Source organism: Dermacentor albipictus, chromosome 4, assembly GCF_038994185.2.
Source record: "Dermacentor albipictus isolate Rhodes 1998 colony chromosome 4, USDA_Dalb.pri_finalv2, whole genome shotgun sequence".
In the NCBI taxonomy this organism is placed as follows: domain Eukaryota; kingdom Metazoa; phylum Arthropoda; class Arachnida; order Ixodida; family Ixodidae; genus Dermacentor; species Dermacentor albipictus.
Genome location: NC_091824.1, coordinates 48,931,815 through 48,955,368, shown reverse-complemented (window position 1 = coordinate 48,955,368; position 23,554 = coordinate 48,931,815). Strand labels below are relative to the sequence as shown.

The following is a 23,554-nucleotide window of genomic DNA, read 5'->3' as shown; positions in this document are numbered from 1 at the left end:
CCGCCTGCGGGAACGGAGCCGCTGGCTAGGTTAAAAGTTGCTCGGCATTCGCGCAAGCGAACAAAGCGCTGCTGCAAGAGGGTCAAAACGTCGTCGCCAAACAAAGACGCACTGGCCCCTGTGTCGAGGAGCGCGGCAAATTCGCGACCAGCAATAGTGACAGTGACGAATGGGGCGAATGCATCCGCGGGAAAGCCCGCACGACACACGGAGGGAGCGACAATCACTTCGGTCGGACGTGCGTTCACGCCCGACCCCCATCCCCGTTTCCCTGCCGGAGGGTGCGTCTGGGGCAGTAACGAGCAATGTGGCCCAGCTCACTGCACTCAAAACAGCGGGCTCCGCCGCGCGCATTCCTGCGGTTGAAAGCACTCTGCCCCGGTCGTCCTCCTCCGCCCGCTGCGCTGCCCTCAGGCCGTTCGGGACATGCGTCTTCCGCTGGGCGCGCGCTGCTGCGGATTGCTTGGCGTATTTGAGGGGGCGGATTGGGCCTTTGCTCCGCACTGGCCGCGCTCCGCGCGTATGCATGAGGATCCAAGGCGCGTTCGCTGATTCCCCAAGCTTGCCGGTTTTCAAAGCCCACCGCAAAGGTGGAATGCGCGGGCGATTGCTGTTGGCGTGAACGGAAAAGGGTTCCCGTCCATGCACAGCGCGGCTCTAGCGCCTCGCTTGCGGGCGGTGGAGGGCGGTAGGCACGCATGGCCAGCAGGTCGCCTTGTATACGCTTGGCCTCGGCGGCCATGTCCTCCAGATCACGGAACCGACTTCCGCGCAGGTAGGCCGCAAAGGTTGGGTGAGCCTGCCTTATCACCCTCTCGACTCTCTCGTCGCTGGAGGCCGTCGGCTCCGCCATCTGGAACAGCTCCTCCATCGCTCGCACATACTCGAGGAGTGATTCGTCCGGGGCTTGTGTCCGCAACTCGAGCTCGCGCCGCATTCTACGATAGTAGTCGACAGGCAAAAATTCGTGGCGGAGAGCCGCCTTGAAATCTTCGAGCGTCGTTGCGCGGTGGCCGGAAAGCCTGTACCACTGTGCTGCTCGCTCTGTAAGAGCAACGGGCACAACCCGAGCCAGCATTTCGCGGTCATCAAGCCCCACAGCTGCCTGATAGTGCGCCAAACTGTCAAGGAAGTCTGTGACACTAACCGCATCCGCGTACCCGCGATATGTGGGCACTGCCAGCTTAACCACCGGCCGCGAGTGCCTTGGCGACTCCAAGGAAGTCCGGAGGGCACTCGAAAGGGACTCAATTAGTCGCGTGGCTTCGCCAAGCAACGCCCTCGCGTCCGGTGCGCTCGTCTCATCAGGAGCGTCTGCAGGCGGGATTTGGGCAGGCTGGGGCACCTGCAACCCTCCCCTCATTTCGGTTAGCGGTACCTCGCTCAACCCTACGCGACTCGAGGCCACCTCGCCACCTCGCACAACGGTGCTCGCGGCAGGCGGTAACCCCCTACTCCCTCCGCGCTCGCCGTCGGTGGTGGAGGCCAACGCCGCGAAGCTGCTCAATGCGGGTGGGGTTCGCGGCAGTCTCCCCTCTTCCATGGCGGCAAGCTCATCGTTGCTTATCGCTGCATTGAGAGATCCACGCCCGTCGTGGAGCGGCGTGGACATATCACACGCATCTGGTAGGTTTGCGCCAACTAAGCTTGCACTCCGTGGTTCGTGCTCTGGGAGTTGAGCTGTGCCTCCACGCTCGACACCAGCATCGGCTGAGTAATCGAACAGGGCGACATTCGCGAGAGTCGTCAACAATGACGACTCCTTGAAGCTGGAAAACATGGCACGGCCGGCCGATCAAGCGGGTCTCCGGCTCGTTACGCACCGCAGCAATGCAAAGGCAGTTACTGCCCCACGTTGGGCGCCAAAATGTGGGCTCACAGTACGTCTCCGCGCACGGCGTCGCCAAGTGGCCCCCGAGAAGTGAAGCCTCACGACGCGGCACGACGGCGCATGGCGATAGACCCACCGCAGGTTCGAGCACCGAGCCGAAAGACCTGGACGGCTCTGGCCGTACGCATGGGCGCTCTCCCAGGAACACACGGCGTCCAGGACAGTTAAGGCGTTTATTGATCCCCAATGGCCAACATGTGCCAGACTGCACCCAAACACACGGAGTACACTCGGCGCCCGCGGTTCCCGATGGCGAGGAAGGCGGGGTACACGCCGCGTCGAACAATGGTTTACGCGCGCGGGCCGAAATGCGTTCGCAAACGCTACCTAGCGCTTCCCGTCACCGACAATGGTCTGCGACGGTTCGGACACGCAAAATGTGACGCACTGAGCACCTGCGACTACCGCAAGGGCGGAACGCAAAGCCACTCAGCAAGCCACACTTACGCAAGCTGACAAAGCACGTGAACGTCCCCAGGCCGGGGCGTTGGGGGGACGCAAATAGCTGGTCGCTCACGTACCTTGCAGCTTGCCTCTCGTGACCGGCGCTCGCCCCTGTCGCAGCCCGACTCCCCCGCGCACGGCAATCGTCCCCAGTCGGGGCTTCTTCCCTACGTCACGCCCCACGACCCAATCGCAGGGCCGCGTAGCATGACGTCACGGGACGCGGCCGCGGCGCCCGGGGAAAACGGCGCGCGATCGAGGGGTAGGCATTTGGGAGAGGTTTTCCTCGCAATGGCGAATAAGTCCGGAGCCTTAGGCACAGCAGCGACTGCGCCCCGGTAGACCGAAGGACTCCCACACATTCAAGAAGTGCAGCATCTCGAACGCGCTCGATGGCACAGAGGATGAGTACCTCTGGTAAGATATGTCTGACAAGGAACTCTCCGAAGAGAGCGAAGCTGAGGAAGAAAGTGACTGAAGTGCGGAGTGCAATTTAAATTTTTCCTCGAGTTTTCCTAACTCGTATTATATGCGGACAAAACTTTTTTTTTTCCATTTTGCTAGGCAGTCTGACCCACATCGCACAAACACCTTCACGCCTTCTGGATTCAGTTTCCGTTTAACAAATTGTTTTGCAGGAATCCATGCAGCGAATGCAATCATTTGCTCGTCAATGCTGCAGTGCTTCAAAGGCTCCAACTCCAGACATCGCTGCCTGAATTTTCTGACAAGGGGTCGTACCTTCTAGAACTTGTCATAGTCATGGACATCCTTTGGTGCCTTCAAGTCAGTAGTGTGGAGTGCGGCCCTAAGTTTGAAAAAGCACTTTGCACTCATAGAGTCAGCTTTGTAGGGATGCGTGTTGCTTTTTCCCAGTATATCCGGCCTTGTGGAAATTTCGACACTCCCATAACCATCAAAATTCCTAGAAACACCTTGATTTCTTCAGCTGTTGTTCTATTTTGTTTCTTTATTTCATTCATTAAGCAGAAGTAATTTCCCTTATGTTGTCCTTGGTGTCAGTGTTTGTTGGCTTCTTATGATGTGACCAATAAAAATTGGGCCCCCTCGGTTAACCCCCTTTCTTCTCGTGTTTTCATCTTGCATTCTACTGTTTCATTTTGTGAACAGCACTTCAGCGCTCGAATCATCCAATTTTCTCCTTGTGGATGCATGGTTCTGAATACCTGGACGTAACGAGCCAGTTTCATACTGCTCTTGTCCAAAAAATGCAGCATTGAGGATAAAATGCGCTAGTTTATATTTTCGGCATTAGGGCGCCACGTCTTCAATCGTGGATGCGAAGCTCTGAATGTCCACTGAAGCACTTTTTCTTTGTCTAAGGTAATGAAATTTTGTTTAACCCTTCTACATTACCTTACTCACACCACTCCAAATAATAATATGCCTTATTCACTGCCACTTGAAAAGAGAGCATGCAAAAGCAAGAGTTATTTACTCATCCCGCTGTAAAACGTTAAGACATCCATCTTTGCTTGCTATTTACGAACAGATTTCAGTGTATTTACAAAGGATTGCACCACAAGCTTGACAGGAAGGGTCCAAATGTTAAGGGCGCAAAATTCAAATGCGGATATTTGCTTTGTATGCCTGGATACAATATTTAGTATACGTGGGGTTATTACTGAAGGGGTTATTTAACCTCGGTGCTTCTTTCTGTCACTGTAAATGCAAAATTTTATGTCCAAGGACGTCAGTATCTGCATGCAACCATTTGAATGCTGCACCATTCCCTAAAAAGGAAGGTTTAACAGCAAAGGTCGAGCATAATTTCCATGTCACAATGTCACTGCCAAAATGTCCATCAAGTTTGCTAAGGTGCAAGCATGGAGATGTTGATAAAGCATTTCTGAACAAGTACACAAGACTTCAGCAAAAACTGATGCACAAAACCTCTTAAGAATTTTTATGCAATGCATTCTCTCACTCGTCCCAGGCACCTTGCGATGAATAGGTAGGCACGTTTCTGTCTCACTTCATTTTGAGCCTCTTAAATTAAAAAATAATTCGAGTGACAATTGATGGGATTGGACCTTGGCTCCTCAGCACAACAGCCCGATGTTCTAAGCATTAGACCACGATGGCATGCATAGTTGTCTCGTGCCAACATGAGCTAGCTCTTCAGCCAGCACGTATAGCACATATGCATATGCCAGTTTCCGTTCGGTTACCAACTGAGGAACGAAATGTGTGAGTGATGGTCAATCTTACCACTGCCTTCCGCATGTGTCGTGTTGCATTTCATCAAATAACTTGCTTATAAAAGTGAGAGAATGCCAGTTTTTGTTGTTGTTCTATCATTCTTCGTGGCAGCTAGCGCTTTCAGACACTGGATTAGACTGCACTGCCTTAGGGACCAGCCCAAGTTATACGGATACATGTTGTAAGGCTCTTTTTACCAGAGTACAAGAATTCAGTTGTCATCCTTTTGCTGTCGGCATGATCTTGCTGCTGTCATGACGCACATGCTTGCCTTTAAGAGCAGCAACAACAGGGTTGGGTACTGTGAAGTTCAGCGTCGCGGCATTATTGGAGTTGGTCCTGCTGGAGTGAGTAGGCCTCAAGGCTTGATCAAGTTGCCACTGTCAAGAAAGTCCGTTAATGTATGATGCGAGCATAGCGAAGAATGAGGATGTGGGGCATTGCCATCCAGCGTCTGGGTGTCACCACTCGCGGGTTGCTTGCTTTGGAACGGCGTGTGTTGAGAAGCATCGGAGGTCACCACTTGTGGGAAGGCATAAGATTATCTATTTCCCAAATATTTATTTTACTTGCCGCTCGAATGTAGGCAACCATGAGACCCAGTGCATTGATGTCAAAATGCCTCTGGATGTTCTCACATGCCACCTGGCTCGAGTGCAGGGCTCATGCAGATACACAACTTCGTATTCCTCAGTCTGCCAGGTCACCACAATGCCTTGATTTAATTGAGTTGGTTTGTCTTTCTTACAGCATTCTAAGAGCACTAGAAAAGCAATAAAGCTGACAGCACAGGCATTAAACCTTTAATTAGCATTTATTGTGGACTGGCTATATTTATACACTCTGCCCATCAGGCACACAAAACATTGCAAAATTTAGGCACATGTTTCTACTAATACCTCATAAGGTATGCGACATTTTGTGTGCTTCACATATATTTACGAGTTTTCACTTAGTTTCAGCACTCGCGGATAGACCTTAGCACATAGATTATGTAAAATTAAACTGCGGCCATGATAATTATTTCTTTATCTGAAAATTTCCAACTAGAGTCATTCGTTTGTGCAGTTGATTCCCATAATGGATATTATAATCGCATACAGATGAGGACAAAAGAAGGCACATGAAAGACAGATATAGCACTAGCGCAGAACAATGTTTTATTTTTGGGTACTATGTGTTACCAATACCCTCTGCTTCGCACTCTGCCTACAGTTATTAAACGAAAAGAAAAAAAATTAAGAAGAAGAGAACAGTAGATTTAACAGCCACCACTTGCAGGAAGAAGGGAATGTTGACACTTCAATAATTTCTGCTCATGCACAAACATTATAATTATTTGACAATGCAATAGGTAATTTGCTAACTCGTGCGCCACCATCCCCGATGATCCAGTCTGCTTCCATAATCAGACGAGTTAACCTGCACCTGTTTCTGCCTAGAATGATCACATTTTCAAAACGGGGACTGCAGCTACACTTTAAACAATGAAGAGAAAGGAACTGCCTAGGGTTGTTTTTTATTTATTTGTATTTTTCCCCACTTTGTGATAGTGTTCATGCATTCTGTCATTCAGACATCTGCCTGTCTGAACTATTTAAATTTTTACGCTAATGCATGTGTTCGCTAATGTACCAGGCAGTGGATATAGGTTATTCACGGCACCCAGAAACACAATATTTAGTTGGAAGTTAGCACTGTGTCTGTGCATTTCATTATTTTATTTATTTATACAATACTGCAGGTCCAAATGGGGGCCCAAGCAGGAGGGGCAGAATAAAAATGTACATATACACGTATATCTACACGTATGTATATATATATATATATATATATATATATATATATATATATATATATATATATATATATATATACATATATATATATATATATACACACACACACACACACACACATACTCATGAAAAAAGAAACACAAAATCAATGCAACATGTAATGATCAGAAGAAAATGAAAGCAACGACTAAATAATATTAATAGAAGGTATGCTGAAGGAATACAACTTGACAAACATTAGAACAGTATCACACACGTATATGAGCACTTGCAACCATTATCGCGCGAGGGAAAAAAAGAAAACAAGTACCAGAAGTTGGAATAAGCGACCATTGCAAAATATTGAAAATAATCGAATAAGGAAGATGTGGAATGTATCAAACAAAATTCATGTGTAAAAAAAAAGCAAGAAAACAGTAACAAGGCTTGCCGACATAGCAATACTGTTAACATTAAAGACGTGTGTTCAATATAGTCGGTGTTTATCAATTGTGATAATGGCAGGCTGTTCCAATCTGTTACAGTGCCCGGGAAAAAGGAAAACTTAGAGATTAGTTTGGGTGTTATAAGGTGTTAAAGAATCAGCGTGACGATGCCGTGTTCGACGCGCTGTAAGTGGTTTAACATAAGCCTGTGGGTGCAGGGACAAACAGTTGTTTTTAAGCAAGAAAAGAAATTTCAGTCGTATTTTCCTGCATAGCTGTAGCGTTTGAATATTACGTTGGTTCATTAGGCTAGTAGGAGAGCCACTCAGTGATTCATTAGGCTAGTAGGAGAGCCACTCAGTCTATATTTAGAAAAAATGAACCTGACAGCTTTTCTTTGGACCATCTCTAAAGTGTTAATGTTAATTTTGTTATAGGGATCCCACACAATGCATGCATATTCTAGTTTCGGTCGGATGAGTGAAGTGTAAGCCAGTAATCTAGCACCAGAGGGAGCGTGCTTTAGTTTGTGCCTGAAGAGACAAAACTTCCTGAAAGACGAGTTACATATGTTAGAAATGTGGCTATTCCAGCTGAGGTCACTGGTTATTGTGATTTCAATATACAGTGATACCTCGTTGAACCGTAGTTGGCCGGAGCTCGGGAAAAGTATGTACTAAACGGTAGTACTGCTTAACCGAAATACCACGAGATCACCCACTTACCTGTCAAAAACGGAACTCAGAGAGAGTGCGATGAAAGGGGAAAAACATGCAGTGTTTATTCACTTCAGGCGACAAAAGTGTTATTTTCATTTGATGCCGCGGCGGCCTAGCAGCGACGACAGCAGCCTAGAACTTACTGAAGCTGCGAGCCAGCTTCAGTAAGTTACCTCGTTAAGTAACCTAAGTAAGTAACCTCGTTAAACAACACACAATTGTCAGCAAATAGTCTAACTTGAACAGGATGAGAAATTTTGTTAGTGATGTCGTTTATGTATATTAGAAATAGTGAAGGTCTTTGCACACTACCTTTAGGTACTCCAGAGGTTACTGAAAGTTCATTAGAAGAGTAATTATCAATTGAAACAAACTGCTTGCAATTAGACAGATAAGCTGCCACCCAGTTAATAATATAGGCTGGAAGGTCTATCGACTAGTTTTTCTATAAACTTATTGTGAGGAACAAGATCAGACGCTTTCTGAAAGCCCAAAAATATTACGTCAATTTGGCTTGACTTGTAAAGAGCACTTGCAAAGTTGTGAATAATTGTGGTTAAATGTGTTACAGTAGAGAAACCCTTTTGGAAACCATCCTGATGAGGAGACAGTACGTTGTTGTCACTTAGGAATTGGGATATTTCATTAGCTATAATATGCTCAATTAACTTGCAACATGATGAAGTTAATGATATCGGATGATAACTAGTCACTAGGGCTTTGTCGCTTTTTTCGGTATGGGAATGACACGTGCAGTTAGCCAGTCTGTAGGAAGATTAGCCGAAGATAATAAGGAATGAAAGATAACAACAAGAAAAGGGGATAACGCTTCAGCATACCTGTGCAGAAAAGTGTTCGGTATGTTGTCTGGTCCTGAAGATGATTTAGCTTTGAGGTTCAGCAACATCGACGCTACACCTGGTTGCGAAACAATATCAGAGGTCGAGTAACATGGCATGCGGTTAAGGTTTATACCATCATCAAAATTTGAAAAACACTCTGAAAGTAATTATTGAAGTGCTCCGCGATACGTTGTTTTTCGACTACGACATGGCCCTTGTGAAAAATTTGGTCAATTGACTTGGTTTTTGCGCTTAGAAAAGCCCAAAACTTTGGGGGTGCTGTTTGAATGAAATTTGGCAATGTATGGTGAAAATACCAGCGCTTAGCTTGCCGTACTTCTTGGTTTAGTTTATTTTGGATTTCGTGAATTGAAACACGTGAGGCACATCGTCGTCTTAAGCACTTAACTTTTCTGTTAAGGTGTAAGATCTCTCTCGTTATCCAGGGAGCGGTCTTGGAAGTTTCTTTAGTTTTATTGGGAATAAAGTTGTGAAGGCAGTGAGTGACAATTTCTTTAAATTTATCCTAAAGCACAGTAGCGTTGTTACCATGAAAGTTATCAAGGCATTGTTCAAGATAACCCAAGACACTTTTGTCTCTGGCATGAGCAAAATCTTTAACAGTGGTAGTTTTAAATTTTTTGGTGTTAAGCACTTCCAAAGAACAAGAAAAATGTACCAGACTATGATCGAAAATTCCAGGTTCAACCAAAACAAAAATGTTTTCTAATGAATGACTTACAAAAACAAGGTCAAGTATGGTTGCTGACGTACCATAGGTGTGTGTTGGCTGTTTCACAACCTCTTATAGATTGTGAGACAGAATGATGCCATGCAAGTAGCCTAAGTGTGAATTAATCCTGGTGCAGAGAAACCAGTTCTCCCAATCAATATCTGGTAAGTTAAAGTTGCCTACAAGTAGTACAAGTAGTAGTAACCATGTGTTCAAAAAGATCACGAAAGAATTCTGGGGGTGAGTCAAATAGCAAAAATGATTTATCCCAGCAAGTAAGCTTTATTGTAATAGATTCCCAGTTATCGGCCTGACATAATAGAGTAGCGGTTATAGTTTCTTTTACCAAAACTCCTACCCCGCCCTCTCTAGTACACCTGTCATGGCGATGCGCTTGATAAGATGGAGGAAACACAACAGCATCTTCAATATTGTCATGCAACCATGTTTCTGTTATCACAACTACATGGGGATTGCAACCCATGATAGTTGCCTCAAGGCTTTCCGATTTATTAACAACACTGCGGGCCTTGATCTTTGAAATTCTCAGTTCTTTAGCACCAGGGGAAGTGTCAGCAGAGGCAAGTCAATCATTTTTCAGAGTACTTTCATAGCCGTGAATTTTTATCCCCAAGTTCTTACTGTCATCCCATGTGAACACCTCATTGTTAACATGCAACTTATCATTAATTAAGCAAACTTTCTTGCCGTGTTCTCTTTTAGCGCAAGGGAAAGAATGTGCAAGTAATCGCTTTGAATCGATATTTGACTAGCCTTTAATTTGTACGCACTTTTTAAGACGAGCTGTTTTTCGGTGAAATCCTTGAAGTAAATGATGACTAGTCTCTTGTTACATTTGTTACCAAGACGCTGAGTTCTGCCGACAGATTTGCAGAAAGCACCTCGTCAAGAACTTTATTTTTAAGAGTAGGTTCAGTTTCACAGGCATCCTCCGGAATGCCAAAGATTCCAGATCAGTCAGCTTTGCCTCCAGTGACCTTACTGTACGCTCAAGGTCACCTACACGCGAGGCTTGTTTTTCTAATTCAACGAATCTGGCTCCCCAATCAGCTATAATGTTTTCCACCTTATTCTGTTGCTGCCTGAGCGCAGTCACGTCCGCTGCCAACTTGTTCTGACCAGACAGCAACTCTTTCAGCAAGGATTCGATAGAGGCTTCACTACCGTCAGTGGGGCCGAGATTTAACTCGATGTCACCGCACATCAGCTGCAAGCATACGCAGTACACGTCATGGACAATAGAAGCACACCATAGGGGGCACGGCAAGACCAAAAGACCGTGACAGTCACTTCTAATCGTGCTATAGCAGTTACTAACCTGCAGGAGGTAGCAGAACGGTTTAAGCCACATGCTCGTCGATGGTCCGCCATGCCCACTGAAAGTGCAGGTCTGGAGCTGTTCCCTTATAAACCGATGCGTCGACGGCATGTGAAGAATAGGTGGCGCCTCGAGTGACACGTAACAAAACAGTGAAGGATTGGCGTCATGAAAGCAGTGACGTGGCATTGGTGTTGTAGTTGTGGTCCAAGTGAACGTGGCAAAGTTTGGTAGATAAGGATGGTCGATCGCATTACTTGAAGACTGGTCAGGCTGCGGCAGTTATGTTATCGTTGATCCGGCCAGGCCATGAGCAAGCACCTGCACGTGGTAGCAGAAAGGTTTAAGCCACATGCTCGTCGATGGTCCGCAGTGTTTTCCATTTAATTAGTCGTCTTCTCTCATAAGCCCAGGCTTGTACATATCTTGTACGTATTAGCCCAGGCTTGTACGTGGGAGCCACAAAAATAAAATAGGTTGTTCCTGCAAAATAATCATTAATTAATGGATGCTTGTCAAATGCTTCAAATCGGCCACATTTTTCCTGCAAAGGTTGACAAAGTTGACCTATGTTCTATGCAGTTGTGTTTAGCTGTTCCTTTTAGCAGTGGACCGTAGTGTACAACCATTCTCTCACCCACGCAGTGGGAACTCTGGCCAACACCCGCATGGGACAGTGATAGGTGGTGGTGGGCCATCCCCGCTGAAGCGGCCCCAGGGTCAGCACTTCGGCTGGCGTCACGTGAGCGCACCACGGCCGCAGCCGGAGCCACATCAGCCCGTCTGCGACGTGGTCTCGAGCCACACCCTCCCGGTGGCCACATTCGTCACCATCCAGGACCACGACAGCAGCTCCAGCGAGCCCGAGTTCGACGGCGAAGTGCCCCAGACGGAGGAGGAGGTCAGTAGAGTGTGAAACGACGGCTGGTGCTCATTGGTGGCAATCAATCACGCCAGACCAATAGCATTGGAGTTTGGAACCTACATGGTCAATCGATCACTTCCATAGATTGCATTTTTATTGTGCTTGTTGATCCTGCAAGCTTTCTTGTACACAATATGTAACCACTTAAGAAACATTGATGCAACACTTCCAGACAGAGAGTAACTTGCGCTTTGAAAGGTTAGGCGCTGAAAACACTGGCACAGGAGGCTTAGCATTGCTGGAAAAGTTTTGTAGAAAGCACTGTCTCTGTTAGGCGTGAAAAATTCTTTTCACGCCTAACCTTTTAATTAAGCAATGAATCCCTACCAACTTGCTCAGCTTTATGCATTTCTAACTCAAAGTCAAAACAGTGGAAACATCATTCCTCACCTATAAAGTAAGTCACAGTACTAAGCCACACTAAATGTGTAGGTCATGAATAAACGGTGTCACACAGCTGTACAGGGTGCTCAGGGTAAACCTGACATGCGCAGGCGAAAGACAAAACAGAGGCAATAAATTTAGCAAAACAAAATTTATTGGGCACATGGAAAGGGACATAAAGCTGAAAAGATGGCAAAGTGACGTCACTCAAAGAAGCCACCCTCAGTATCAGTAACTACAACTGCCTTGAGGCGGCTCCGGAACCTGGCACATGCGACCTTTACGGTGTCCCGACGGAGACTGCAAAAACTGCGCAAATCTGGTCTATCAGCAGTGTCTTGGTGTTACTCGCATTGCGGATAAACCTAGCCCCACACACAATCATTCAGAGGATTGCAATCAGGGTAGTTAGTGGGCCATACATTAGGATTGGTGAAATCTCAAAAATTCTCGGACAACCACTTCAGAGTTTTCCCAGTGGTACGGCAGAGAGCCGAGTCGAATTATAACATGGGTGGGAACCTATTCAAGTTTAACCTCGAGTCTTTGTGGAGATAACATTATTCTAACTGGAGAGATCCAAACACCATCACACTTTGGGAAAATTTGGTTTTCACAATACGCAGAACACGAAACAGTGTCTCCAGCCATGGCTTCATAGTCTCCGTTGCATCTTATGTTGTGTCGCTTTCACGCTGTACAAGGTACACAAAGCAGCTGTTTTGATTGCACAATTTCGCTGCCTGGTGCAAATCATGATGCAGGTAACACCTTTATAATATTTTGGTGGCTTCCTCGTGTACATTGCAGTTTCGTTTGATTTGACCGGTTTCTAAGAAGCAAAAGGCAAAAATTATATGTGAACTAAAAAAACAATGTATGACAATGATATTTACAGCTAACTACACCAACTGTCAAATTTACCCCAAATGCCCTATATATCCTTGCCCTCTTCAAGGGCTGGCCCGTAATCCTCTGCTTAACAGAGAAAACTTGCCCATTCAAACACTAAACTTAATTTTATGTTGGAGAAAAATAAAATTTTGAAATTATATTCTAGGGTCTTGCATGCAAAAACAATGATGTGATTATGAGGCACGCTGTAGTGGGGGAGTTCAGTTTCATTCTGACCACTTGGGGTTCTCTAACATGCACCTAAAAAAAAGTGTGCAAGTGTTCTTGCATTTCGCCTCGAGATGGGGCCGCCACAGCTGGGATAGAACCCGCAACCTCGAGCTCTGCTGTACAGTGCCATAGCCACTGGGCTACCGTAGCGAATTCAAAGAAAAAGATATGTGGATCCCATGTACTGTGGGAATCAGTGTAAGCGAAGTTTTCTATGCCGTTTGCTTTGATTGATGGTAATTAGCGGCAATGCTGACGGCGAATGTTTAATTTCTTCAGCGTTTAGTGCAATGCGAGAGTGCTGCGTTGATGTCAAACTTTCCCTTGTGTGCACGACTCCAGTTTGTTTGCACAGTACACAGAACACGCCGAGAGAGGTGTTTGCTTGAGGTGCTGTTCTGCGCCATTGCTCATAAGCTCCGAAAAGGCTAGTATTGCCATTGCCTCACACAGCACATCGCATCGTGGCAGAAGTGTTAAACATTAATTGAATTATGGGACTGTACATGCTGAAACCACAATCAGATTATGGGGCATGCCATAGTGGCAGGGTACGGATTAATTTTGACCCCTGGGGTTCTCCAACGAGCACCTAAACTTAAGTACACGAGTGTTTTTGTATTACGCCACTGTCGAAATGTTGCTGCTGCGGTCGGATCGAACGAACCCGCAACCTCGGGCAATGTTATAGCTGCAAGTTACCAGGGCGGGCACAGAAGTGTTGAAGTGTGGGTTCTAGACTCTACGGTGCTACGATGTCGCCTAGACGCTACGGTGCTTTAATGCGATTTTGAGCCTGCATGCTGCATTTCAATTGTTCACCTGACAAATTTGCACGGTGTTCATTTTTTCAGAAATAGCAGAAACGTAACCGAACCTACAACTTAAATGTATCCAGCTAGAGCACAACCACTGTCGTGTCTTGTGGTAACTAGGGTGCCTCGGAGGCGCGCACATCAAGGCACCCTAGTAGTAGCATTTCCTCACCTTCTCACATCACCTTTTTCCTCTCCCCCCATGTATGCAAGCGAAAAGTGCCAAGGCTATTATTCACTCGTTTCGTGGCTGCGTCGGTATTCCCCATTTTCTGTCTCCTATCCCTCCTCCTCCCTACCGTGCTATATACTTCCTCTCTGGGCGGTTGCATGTTTATAGAAAGGTAAGCGCTGCAGTTTCTCCAATGCTTTAGCAGAGGTCACGGATAATCACAGCCGCCAAAAGGCTATTATGGCAATGCCTAAGGAGCTCCACAGGGCATTGTGCACATTCGACACGGTGCAAAGGTCTAAACAGGTTTCATCACATTCCTCTCTGCCAAGCTCCTTCCATATATATATCTATATATATATATATATGTGGTAGGCAAAGAGGAATTCTTCAGGCTACCTTTCAAACGTAAAGAACTTGAGTGGTGCTACAAGGTAAACAGAACAAGTATTTAATTTCAACAGTTTCGATCGGTGGACCGACCTTCATCAGGATTTACAAAAAAATGGCAGTTCGGCCGTGGTAGTGCAGACACCAAGACCGGGTGCCCGGTAGTTCTCAGATACATCAAACCAAGAGGGACAGTTGTGACAGTAATTGATCTTCGGCGCATTGGCAGATTTACTTACAGCTGCCTTTGGCAGCTATGCAGGGCAAGAGGAAGGCGGAGTCCCATGTATGTAGAGCAAGGAGGTCAGTGAGAAAAAGAAATTGAGAAAAAAAAGAATAGAAAAAAAGGAAGAAAAAGATAAACGCACACAGGAGGAGGGACGCGTATGTCAGAGAGTGAGGGGAGCGGGAAGTAGCGGCAACTAGGTTCCCGTTCACCCGAGGCAAGGAGGGAGAAAACGGGCGCTGCGCAGCACCAGTGCGCGTGCTGCCATTGTAGCGGGAGAGAGGGCAAGTTGAATCGGGCGGCGGGGGGCACAATAGAGAAGGGGCCCAGAAGAAAGACAGATGAGCGGCAACTTGTGGAAAGAAACACAGTGTCACAGTACACATATACAAGGCACGGCCCGTTCCGGCAACTCTGTGGTCCAGCTACGGTGCGAAAAAAAATATATGCGTGGGATTCACAAAGCAAGTGCGCCCCTGGGCTTAGATTTAGGGAGCAGAACTGGACCACAAGGAGGCTATTTAACTTGGCTCCCTAAATCTAAGCCCAGGGGCGCACTTGCTTTGCGAATCCCACGCATATATTCTTTTTCGCACCGTAGCTGGACCACAGAGTTGCCGGAACGGGCCATGCCTTGTATATATGTGTACTGCGACACTGTGTTTCTTTCCACAAGTTGCCGCCCGCCCGATTCAACTTGCCCTCTCTTCCGCTACAATGGCAGCACGCGCACTGGTGCTGCGCAGCACCCGTTTTCTCCCTCCTTGCCTTGGGTGAACGGGAACCTAGCTGCCACTACTTCCTGCCCCCCTCACTCTCTGACATACGTCTCCCTCCTCCTGTGTGCGTTTTTCTTTTTCTCTCTTTTTTTTCCTCTATTTTTTTTTTCTCACTGACCTCCTTGCTCTACATGCGTGGGACTCCGCCTTCGTCTTGCCCTGCATAGCTGCCAAAGGCAGCTGTAAATCTGCCAAAGCGCCGAAAATCAATCACTGTCACAACTGTCCCTCTCGGTTTGATGTATCTGAGAACGACCAAGACACCCTCAGCACCAGCAGCGGGAAAGTCGAAGGAAGAGGCAAAGAAGAAAGCTTCACTTTAAAAGAGAGGAAACGGTTCTTGGTAATACAGGTGGATAAGTAGGTGGGCGGGTGCCATTCTAAGGTCGCAGAACAAAATATTCAAGCAGACATCAGACAGGCACAAGATTCTCTGTTGGCAAATCATTCACTCAACATACATGCAATCTCAGAAGTGGTTGGAATATTAAACACCACACTACAGTGCATCCTGACCAAAGAACATCAATGTGCAAGGTCTCTCCCACAGGTGGGTCGTGAGATCGCTTATCCTAGCTTGCAGCTGCTCAAGGCAGATCCTGCAAACTTCCTAGCATGACATGTGACTGTTGATGAAATGAAGGTCAGCATTTCCAGCATGTAAACCAGAAGTTAAAATGATTGGAACATCTTTTTCCTCTCCTCTAGCAATGAGATTGACTCCGTTTTGTCAGCAGGCATAGCGACGCCTACAGTTTTATTGTATTCCTAGGGCATGCTTCCTTTGGACATCCTGCTGAAGATAAAGACCACCATTAGGAAGTACTATGCTCTCGTGATTCACTGTCTGTGGTATCCCCCCAGATCTAGACTGAATATTATGCTTAGAAAATGGTTCTTTGATCTCCACCCGTAACGTTTCCTACCAGACTTGTATACTTGAAACTTGTATACATTACAGAAAAATGACCCGCCGTGGTTGCTCAGTGGCTATGGTGTTGGGCTGCTGAGCACAAGGTCGCAGGATCGAATCCCGGCCACGGCGGCCGCATTTCGATGGGGGCGAAATGCGAAAACACCCATGTACTTAGATTTAGGTGCACGTCAAAGATCCCCAGGTGGTCAAAATTTCCGGAGTCCTCCACTACGGCGTGCCTCATAATCAGAAAGTGGTTTTGGCACATAAAACCCCATAATGTTTTTTTTACAGAAAAAGGCAACTTCACTCAAAATTGGAATTGATCACAGTGACGAACTATCGCCACAAAAAAAGCACCTGTGCAATTACTCAAAAGTAATTGAAAATGCCTTGAATTCCTCGCAATGTTTATAAACATTTTGAAAATACAGTTAATAACATGAGCTGGCCTGGCTGTTTCAACGCGTCCACTGCAGCCTTTCACGCAGTTTAGCTTCATTAACTATTGCTTTTGAAAATCTTTGTCGGCCATCTTTCTTCTGTCTTTTTTTTCTTGAGCACAGCCAGGGGCGTGCAATGGTAGCTGGACAAGTATACTCGGGACACGGCAGTTCGAGGGTTAGGCTGCTTCGCTTACAATGTTGGAGTCGACACCACTGCATGCTCTGCTGTCACACAACGTGTAGCTCGACACATGTTTACTTACCAGGAAACCTTGATTTGTGCAGCTGCGCAAGGCCTTCAGGAACCAAAGTGCAGAGCTGCGGCGACTGCGAGGCCAGCTGGCCAACAAGGAAAAGAAGATCCAAGAACTGGAGAGCCAGCTCCAATTACAGGCACACAATGGCGGCTGCTAGGAGGCGCCCACCTGCCAGGCCGCGAAGCAACGCCACACGCGTGCAGAGGACTGTACAAAGCCTGCTATCGCAGAAAACGTTTCTCACACAAAGCTAAAGCGCTGCCCACTGTGCCCCTTTGCAGGATGCATCCCTTGCAAACGCAGCCCTGAGCTGCAACAAACTGTGCAAGGCTCTTGTGCAGGCAACTACTGCTTGCGCTTCGAGATGTGCGCGCAGCCGGGGCAAGGTATCATCGCTTAGACTGCAGTGCTTGTTCTTGCCCAATGCTGGATGGTAAATACACTCGTACAAGCCTAGCTGCAATGTTTGGCCCGCATATGTGCAATCTGCTCACGCTGTACACGGCTAATGTTGAAGCTTAAGTGAGCTGGTACAGCGCCTTCGTAAGAGATAGTGCAAAAACCACTTGGCACACACAGGTTCACATACAAACTTTGTGTGTGCACGCGTGTGAACATGTTTAACCTTCCGTGTCCTGTAGTTTCTGTGCCTACCATTCGTCAAGACGTTGGTGTAAAGTCTCTGATGGGCGTTGCGCAAGTGCAAACTGTTGTCGTGAAATGTAGGCACGCAAATCAATTAGAAATGGTTCTGCCTCTTTTGAGACACTAGTGAACACTGAAAATGACACCATGAACATAACTGAAACTACACACTATGGAGGAGGAAAAGTTCAAGTGGTTAAAACTTAACTGCAACATTGTTACTGCTGCTCTACGTATATACCAAGCTACATTTTGTCAATATTCCACTTATGTCGTGGTGTACAGTTGTGTGCCAGTATTGTTTTGTATAAATATGTTAATGCTAAGTCAGCAGTGCTGTTAAGAGCTGCACGAAAAGTGCTCGAGCGATGGTTGATTTTGTTTTTATTTTTTTTCAGCAGACCAATGTTTATTATGGAATTTCTATGCAACTTCCTTTGGCTTGGCAAATAAAAGCTTCTCCAAATGGGTTGTGTGTACTATTCTTTGTTACTTACAATTGCCAGCTGAAACAGAGGCACTGTCAACGGCATGCCATTTCTCCGGATGCTCTTTAAACGGTACCGATATGCTTTCAATGTTCTAAAACAAGCATCTCCCACATAAAAGGATAGCAGTTGGCAAGCACAAGGAGGGACCCAAAAAAAACTTTCTTTCAAATATTCCTCCAAACATTCTCAAACTTTAATAACCTTCAATGTACATTCCTGGAGAGGCAATGGACTTTCCCCACAACTTTATCCATTGTTCAAAATTATTCAGAAGGTATTTACTATCTGGCGTTTTCAAATTCCATGATTTCTCCAGGTTTTTCCAGTCTCCTCTTGCGAAAATAATCTGGCAGTCTAGGACACCAGCAGTTTAGGCACAATAAAAAAAATTGTGGTTTACAGCTTGCAAAGTTACTGCCAGCCCACAATTTTTAACTACTGCCAGTAAGACTTCAGTCAGTTGACACTATCAGATCCGACTGAATCATGTTTCTCGGGCAGGTTTCAACCACACAGCCAGTGTGGTCCACAGCCACAAAACCAGCCATAATTTGCAGACTGTGTAGGCTTGGTTAAAGCCATCAGTCTTCTGCCATACCACTGTGTTTGGCATAAATACTGCAGGTACCAATTTCCCCAATTCAAAGCAACCAAGGTGAAAATTTCAAATTTCTTCCCAGAGTATTCTAGAAATTAAAATGCCCCCAAAATTCTGTCTTCCTTGATGGGAGACACCCTGAAATGGTCCAGCAACTTGCTTGCGTTTCATTCCATGGATCTTGCCCACTACAGTGGATGGGCCAAGAAGCCAGCTGTTATAAACGAGACGGGGAGAATAAGGTAGGGCAAGGTAGAAATTCTGCAAATAATGTGAAAACAGATGAACTTCACATACTTTTTTTTCCAGATAGAGAAAGCGTGACATAGAGACAGCAACTGTTGTGAACTGATGATAGTGGCTTAGAGGAGGAAAAGGCATATATTCCTGCTACACTTCAGCAAGCTCAGCGCTTGTAGGGAAAGTGGAGTGTAAGGATCAGGAGTCGGGTGAGAAGCAGCAGCGGGTAGCCTAGTCCGTGGGTGGCAGTAGAACCAGATAGACCACACAGGGAATGGCACGAGTGGGGAGGCCAAGTGTAAGATTCTGGATGGATCCTTGGCCTGCTGTGGACACATGCAAAAGATCGCAGCGTCACAATGTGGCTGCCCACAAAGGTGGCAGGAGGTGCAATGTGACCCTTCACAGAGGTTGCCGTGGAAACGCAGCCGGTCTGCAGGTGGCCACGGCTTCATCATCATCAGCCTGGTTACGCCCACTGCAGGGCAAAGGCCTCTCCAATACTTCTCCAACAGCCCCGGTCATGTACTAACTGGCCATGTCGTCCCTGCAAACTTCTTAATCTCATCCGCCCACCTAACTTTCTGCCGCCCTCTGCTACGCTTCCCTTCTCTTGGAATCCATTCCGTAACCCTTAATGACCATCGGTTATCTTCCCTCTTCATTACATGTCCTGCCCATGCCCATTTTTTTTTCTTGATTTCAACTAAGATGTCATTAACTCACGTTTGTTCCTTCACCCAATCTGCTCTTTTCTTATCCCTTAACGTTACACCTATCATTCTTCTTTCCATAGCTCGTTGCGTCGTCCTCAATTTGAGTAGAACCCTTTTCGTAAGCCTCCAGGTTTCTGCCCCGTAGGCAAGTACTGGTAAGACACAGCTATTATATACTTTTCTCTTGAGGGATAATGGCAACCTGTTGTTCATGATCTGAGAATGCCTGCCAAACGCACCCCAGTCCATTCTTATTCTTCCGATTATTTCCGTCTCCTGATCCGGATCCGCCGTCACTACCTGCCCTAAGTAGATGTATTCGCTTACGACTTCCAGTGCCTCGCTGCCTATTGTAAATTGCTGTTCTCTTTCGAGACTGTTAAGCCACGGCTTGTCGTACCCTAAAGAGCACAGTGCGCGCACTTCCACAGCTGCTGGCACGAGAAGCAAGACTGACGTGAAGCGTTGCAGCCAAGGAAGAAAAGCAATGAACTGCACGATTGCACGTCACAAGAGCAGAGACTGACCTCGACCCACTTCACTGCTTCTGTAGCCTTCTGTATTTTCTCCAAGTCTGTAACAAACGCCTTCCTTTACAAGGTTTCATTTCACTTTTGGAGACAAGTCTCAAGGGGCCAAATACTTGAAGTAGGGAGGGTGAACTTCTGTACTCTCATCTCATTTTTATTGGAAACTGTTGCACAATTGCTGCTGTGTGGACCGGCACATTGTCATGGCTCACAAGCCCCTTGCCAGAGTTCCACAGAGTGGGCCACTTCGTTCAAAGTGCATTGCCCAACTGCTTGGGCACTTCATGGTAAAAGTGCTGTTCCCCCAACCGTCTGACCTCCTTGTACAAATTTAAACGAACAGTCTCTTTGATAAAAAAATTACCAAACAGGAAACTGAACTTGATGTACACACACTTTGTTTTAGTCCCTCCTCGTATGGTGGTTAGGGAAACAAGATATTTTAGATAGGTACTGATGGCCTTAATAATGCCGGCATCATGATGTCAACACAAAGCCAACTTTGCTTATTAACGTAGTCAGGCACTAAGGCTGTGTATGATAATGGTGCTACATGCATACTTTGCGACTGTGTTTGCATGTGGCAGCCAAGATGATCACAGGAACAGAGCAAACCAGGGTGTTGCAATGCATCCATCTCGGGGTAACGATGCCAAGTGGCTTCTAGAATAGCTAATAATATTTAGGGCTGTCAGATGCTTGACTGCTTTTTCTAGGGTTTGGAGTGCGTGGACGTTCACTTCACAAGCAAAAAAAAAAAAGCATGATCCCTTTCGCCACTTTCGTGTAAAGAATGCTATGTCATTCTGATAACACGCATGTCATTCATGGCCTGTAATTACTGGGCACACAGAGTTAAAGAAAGGCATGCAAGAGAAATGACAATTATTGTTGCGGGACAAGGTAAGCCGCACAGGGCGCAAATTTTTTAAAGTGTGTACATGGCATAGTGACGATAGGCACTGCTGCCTAATGAAGTCGGTGAATTCAACTGTAGGTCCATTCGATTTGCCTGCACTTCACCGTTTGTTTCAGCGGCGCAAGCATGACACCCTCTGCAAGGCAGTTTGTTTTAAAAAAAAAGCCAAGTTCAAGCCCAGCACCGTCGGAATTGTCCATGCCAATGTCATGCACAGCAGGGCAGCAGACGACCCCTTCAGGACCATGGCAGCAGATGCTAAAAGAATTGTGGCTGCACTGACAGAAATGGCACGTGTAATCGGCAACACCACCACCCACGTTAATAAGAGAAGTCTGTATTCGTACATGGCCCTCTAACACATCTCGACATGGGCTCAAAAAGCTCTTAACTCTTTGCTACCTCTTCACAACATTGAGGTATCCAATTTTTCTCTCTATTTCAACAGCTTGCATATCAACACTGCAACTAGACCATTACACTGATCACTTTTGCTGTCTTAATGCTGGCTATTTTCCTTGCAGCACAGCAACTGCGAATGACATAAATGGACATTCAAAAATACAATAGCAGCACACATTAGACAACACCAGCAACGGAAGGCGCGAGATGCGAATGCAAAAGCAGAACACCCGCACCACATCGGCACCCGTTTCCGAAAGGCCCTATTGACATGCTGTGGCTGGACTTTTGAACTGCCGCTGCACAAGCTTGGAACTGCGCAGCAACGCACGTTGTGAAAAAAAAAAAGTATAAGCAAATCAAACTGCCCATATAGGTTGCTCGAAAGAACATTTTCCCAAAACATGGAGCTGCAAATTAAACACCTGGAGGCAGAAAATTTATCATGACTAGTTAAGCACTACCAATTTAAGCGGCACCTGCCTAAATAATCACCAGGACTCTGTAGTCAGTGCAACAGGCGTTAATATCCCCTTGAGGTACAGCATGCAAGTACACGTCAAGTTTATGGACCAGTAAAATGGTGCAACACTGCCACTTGCATGTGCTATAGCAAAGACTGCAAATTCAAATACAAGGCTGTGTGTACAGAGGCTTTAGATGCCAACTATATAGGCTGCGATGACGGTTCAAGCTCAACATCACTGAAGAATATGTTTAAAATTAGTTCCATACATCTGCACATATTCCCCCGATTTATCTTGACCTGAAGAAATTAACACTATGCACACTAACAGTTGTCTAAGCGCGAATGTAATTTATTATAGTATTAATGTACAGCAGGCAAATTTCTATATTAGCGAAGTGCAAGAAATTCACTGCAAGTGATACAAGAAATTGTTTCCATACCCAATGCATTTTTGAATATTTGTGCGGAGCTATTTGTGCATACAATACAACTATGCAAACAACTCTCATTACATATCTGCTCACTGCTGGAAACGATGGTAAGGACTTCGTAATAGTGTCAAAACCAAATTGTAAGGATAAAATTAAATACGACCTGAAGGGGACACTTATGTTGCAGAAGCCTATGAATCAAATGTGGCAACAGCTGCTGCGCAAATTGAACATTTACATTTGGTAACAAAAAACCAGAAAAGGGTGATGGGCAGGCATTGCAATTGCAGTCACACAGCGATTGCAAGGATAGGTGTGGTAGTTCACACACATTACAAAATTAACCAGTGCCAATATTGGTCACACAAAAGAATGTGCAGGACATAGCGCCAGCTACTAACTGAATGGTTTATGCAAATCCTCAATGAAGCACTACAAGCAACTTGCTCGTGAAAACTTTACACAGGGTTTTTATCAGCAGGTTGTGCAAGTACACCATTAACCGTGAAACAAATTCCATACCTTCTTGCAAGGATCATATACACCATGTGCCATCAGAGTCTTGGGAACAATTTTTCACCCATTTAATTTCGTGCAGTTTGTATAGCACCCTCTGTGCAAAATTCGCAGCTGGTAGTCAGTGCCGTAGAACAGTTTGCAGTTTGTTTTGAGACAGGTTCTTTTATTTAGTAGCAGACCACTCACTATTCATAATTCACGTACTGTACCAAACCAGTCATGCTAGCAACTACTGAACTGCTTAGCCCATGTGCATTACTACTTTTCACACATCCTCTCGCACCAAGAAATACCGGCAGCACTACACTCAAGCCTACCAACTAAAATTTCTCAAACCTGAAAAGTGCTTCACTTGCTTGAATGCATGGTTGATGCACTATGCAGCGCCTCAGTAATACACAATTTCCCCGAAGTAAAAATTTAGCATTACTGCACACTATTTTGCAACAGCACAGTAATGATTTAAATATTGAACGCTGTAAGCAACACCTTGAAGCAATTTGAAATGAGTTACAGGTACCTTCACATCAATGAAACAGCTGCACATAAATGCCAATTTTTTCGCAAGCTAATGACGAAACCAATTTTAGCACCAAGTCCCCAAAGTTGTGGGAAATCTTAAGTTTAATTTATTTACAGCTTTTCATTTGAGAAATATTATAAACACCAAACCACTTTGACTTCTGAAGCCAGTGACCCACTGAGACGCAATAGTGGAGGTGCTCTGAATATTGACAGCTGGAG

The 23,554-nt window shown here is 46.0% G+C and overlaps 1 protein-coding gene across 5 annotated transcripts in view; it reads left to right on the top strand.

Annotated features, from left to right (window-relative positions):
- The window catches only part of LOC135915381 (coronin-2B-like), a 294,501-nt gene extending 276,537 nt beyond the window's left edge, over window positions 1-17,964 (top strand). For all 5 annotated transcript variants that reach the window (XM_070536931.1, XM_070536932.1, XM_070536930.1 and 2 more), the window contains 2 exons: window positions 11,061-11,316; window positions 16,879-17,964. In XM_070536931.1, coding sequence (XP_070393032.1) covers window positions 11,061-11,316; window positions 16,879-17,007 — 385 coding nt within the window. In that variant the 3' untranslated portion in view covers window positions 17,008-17,964. The remainder of the gene's footprint in view (window positions 1-11,060; window positions 11,317-16,878) is intronic.
- The last annotated feature ends 5,590 nt before the right edge of the window (window positions 17,965-23,554 follow it).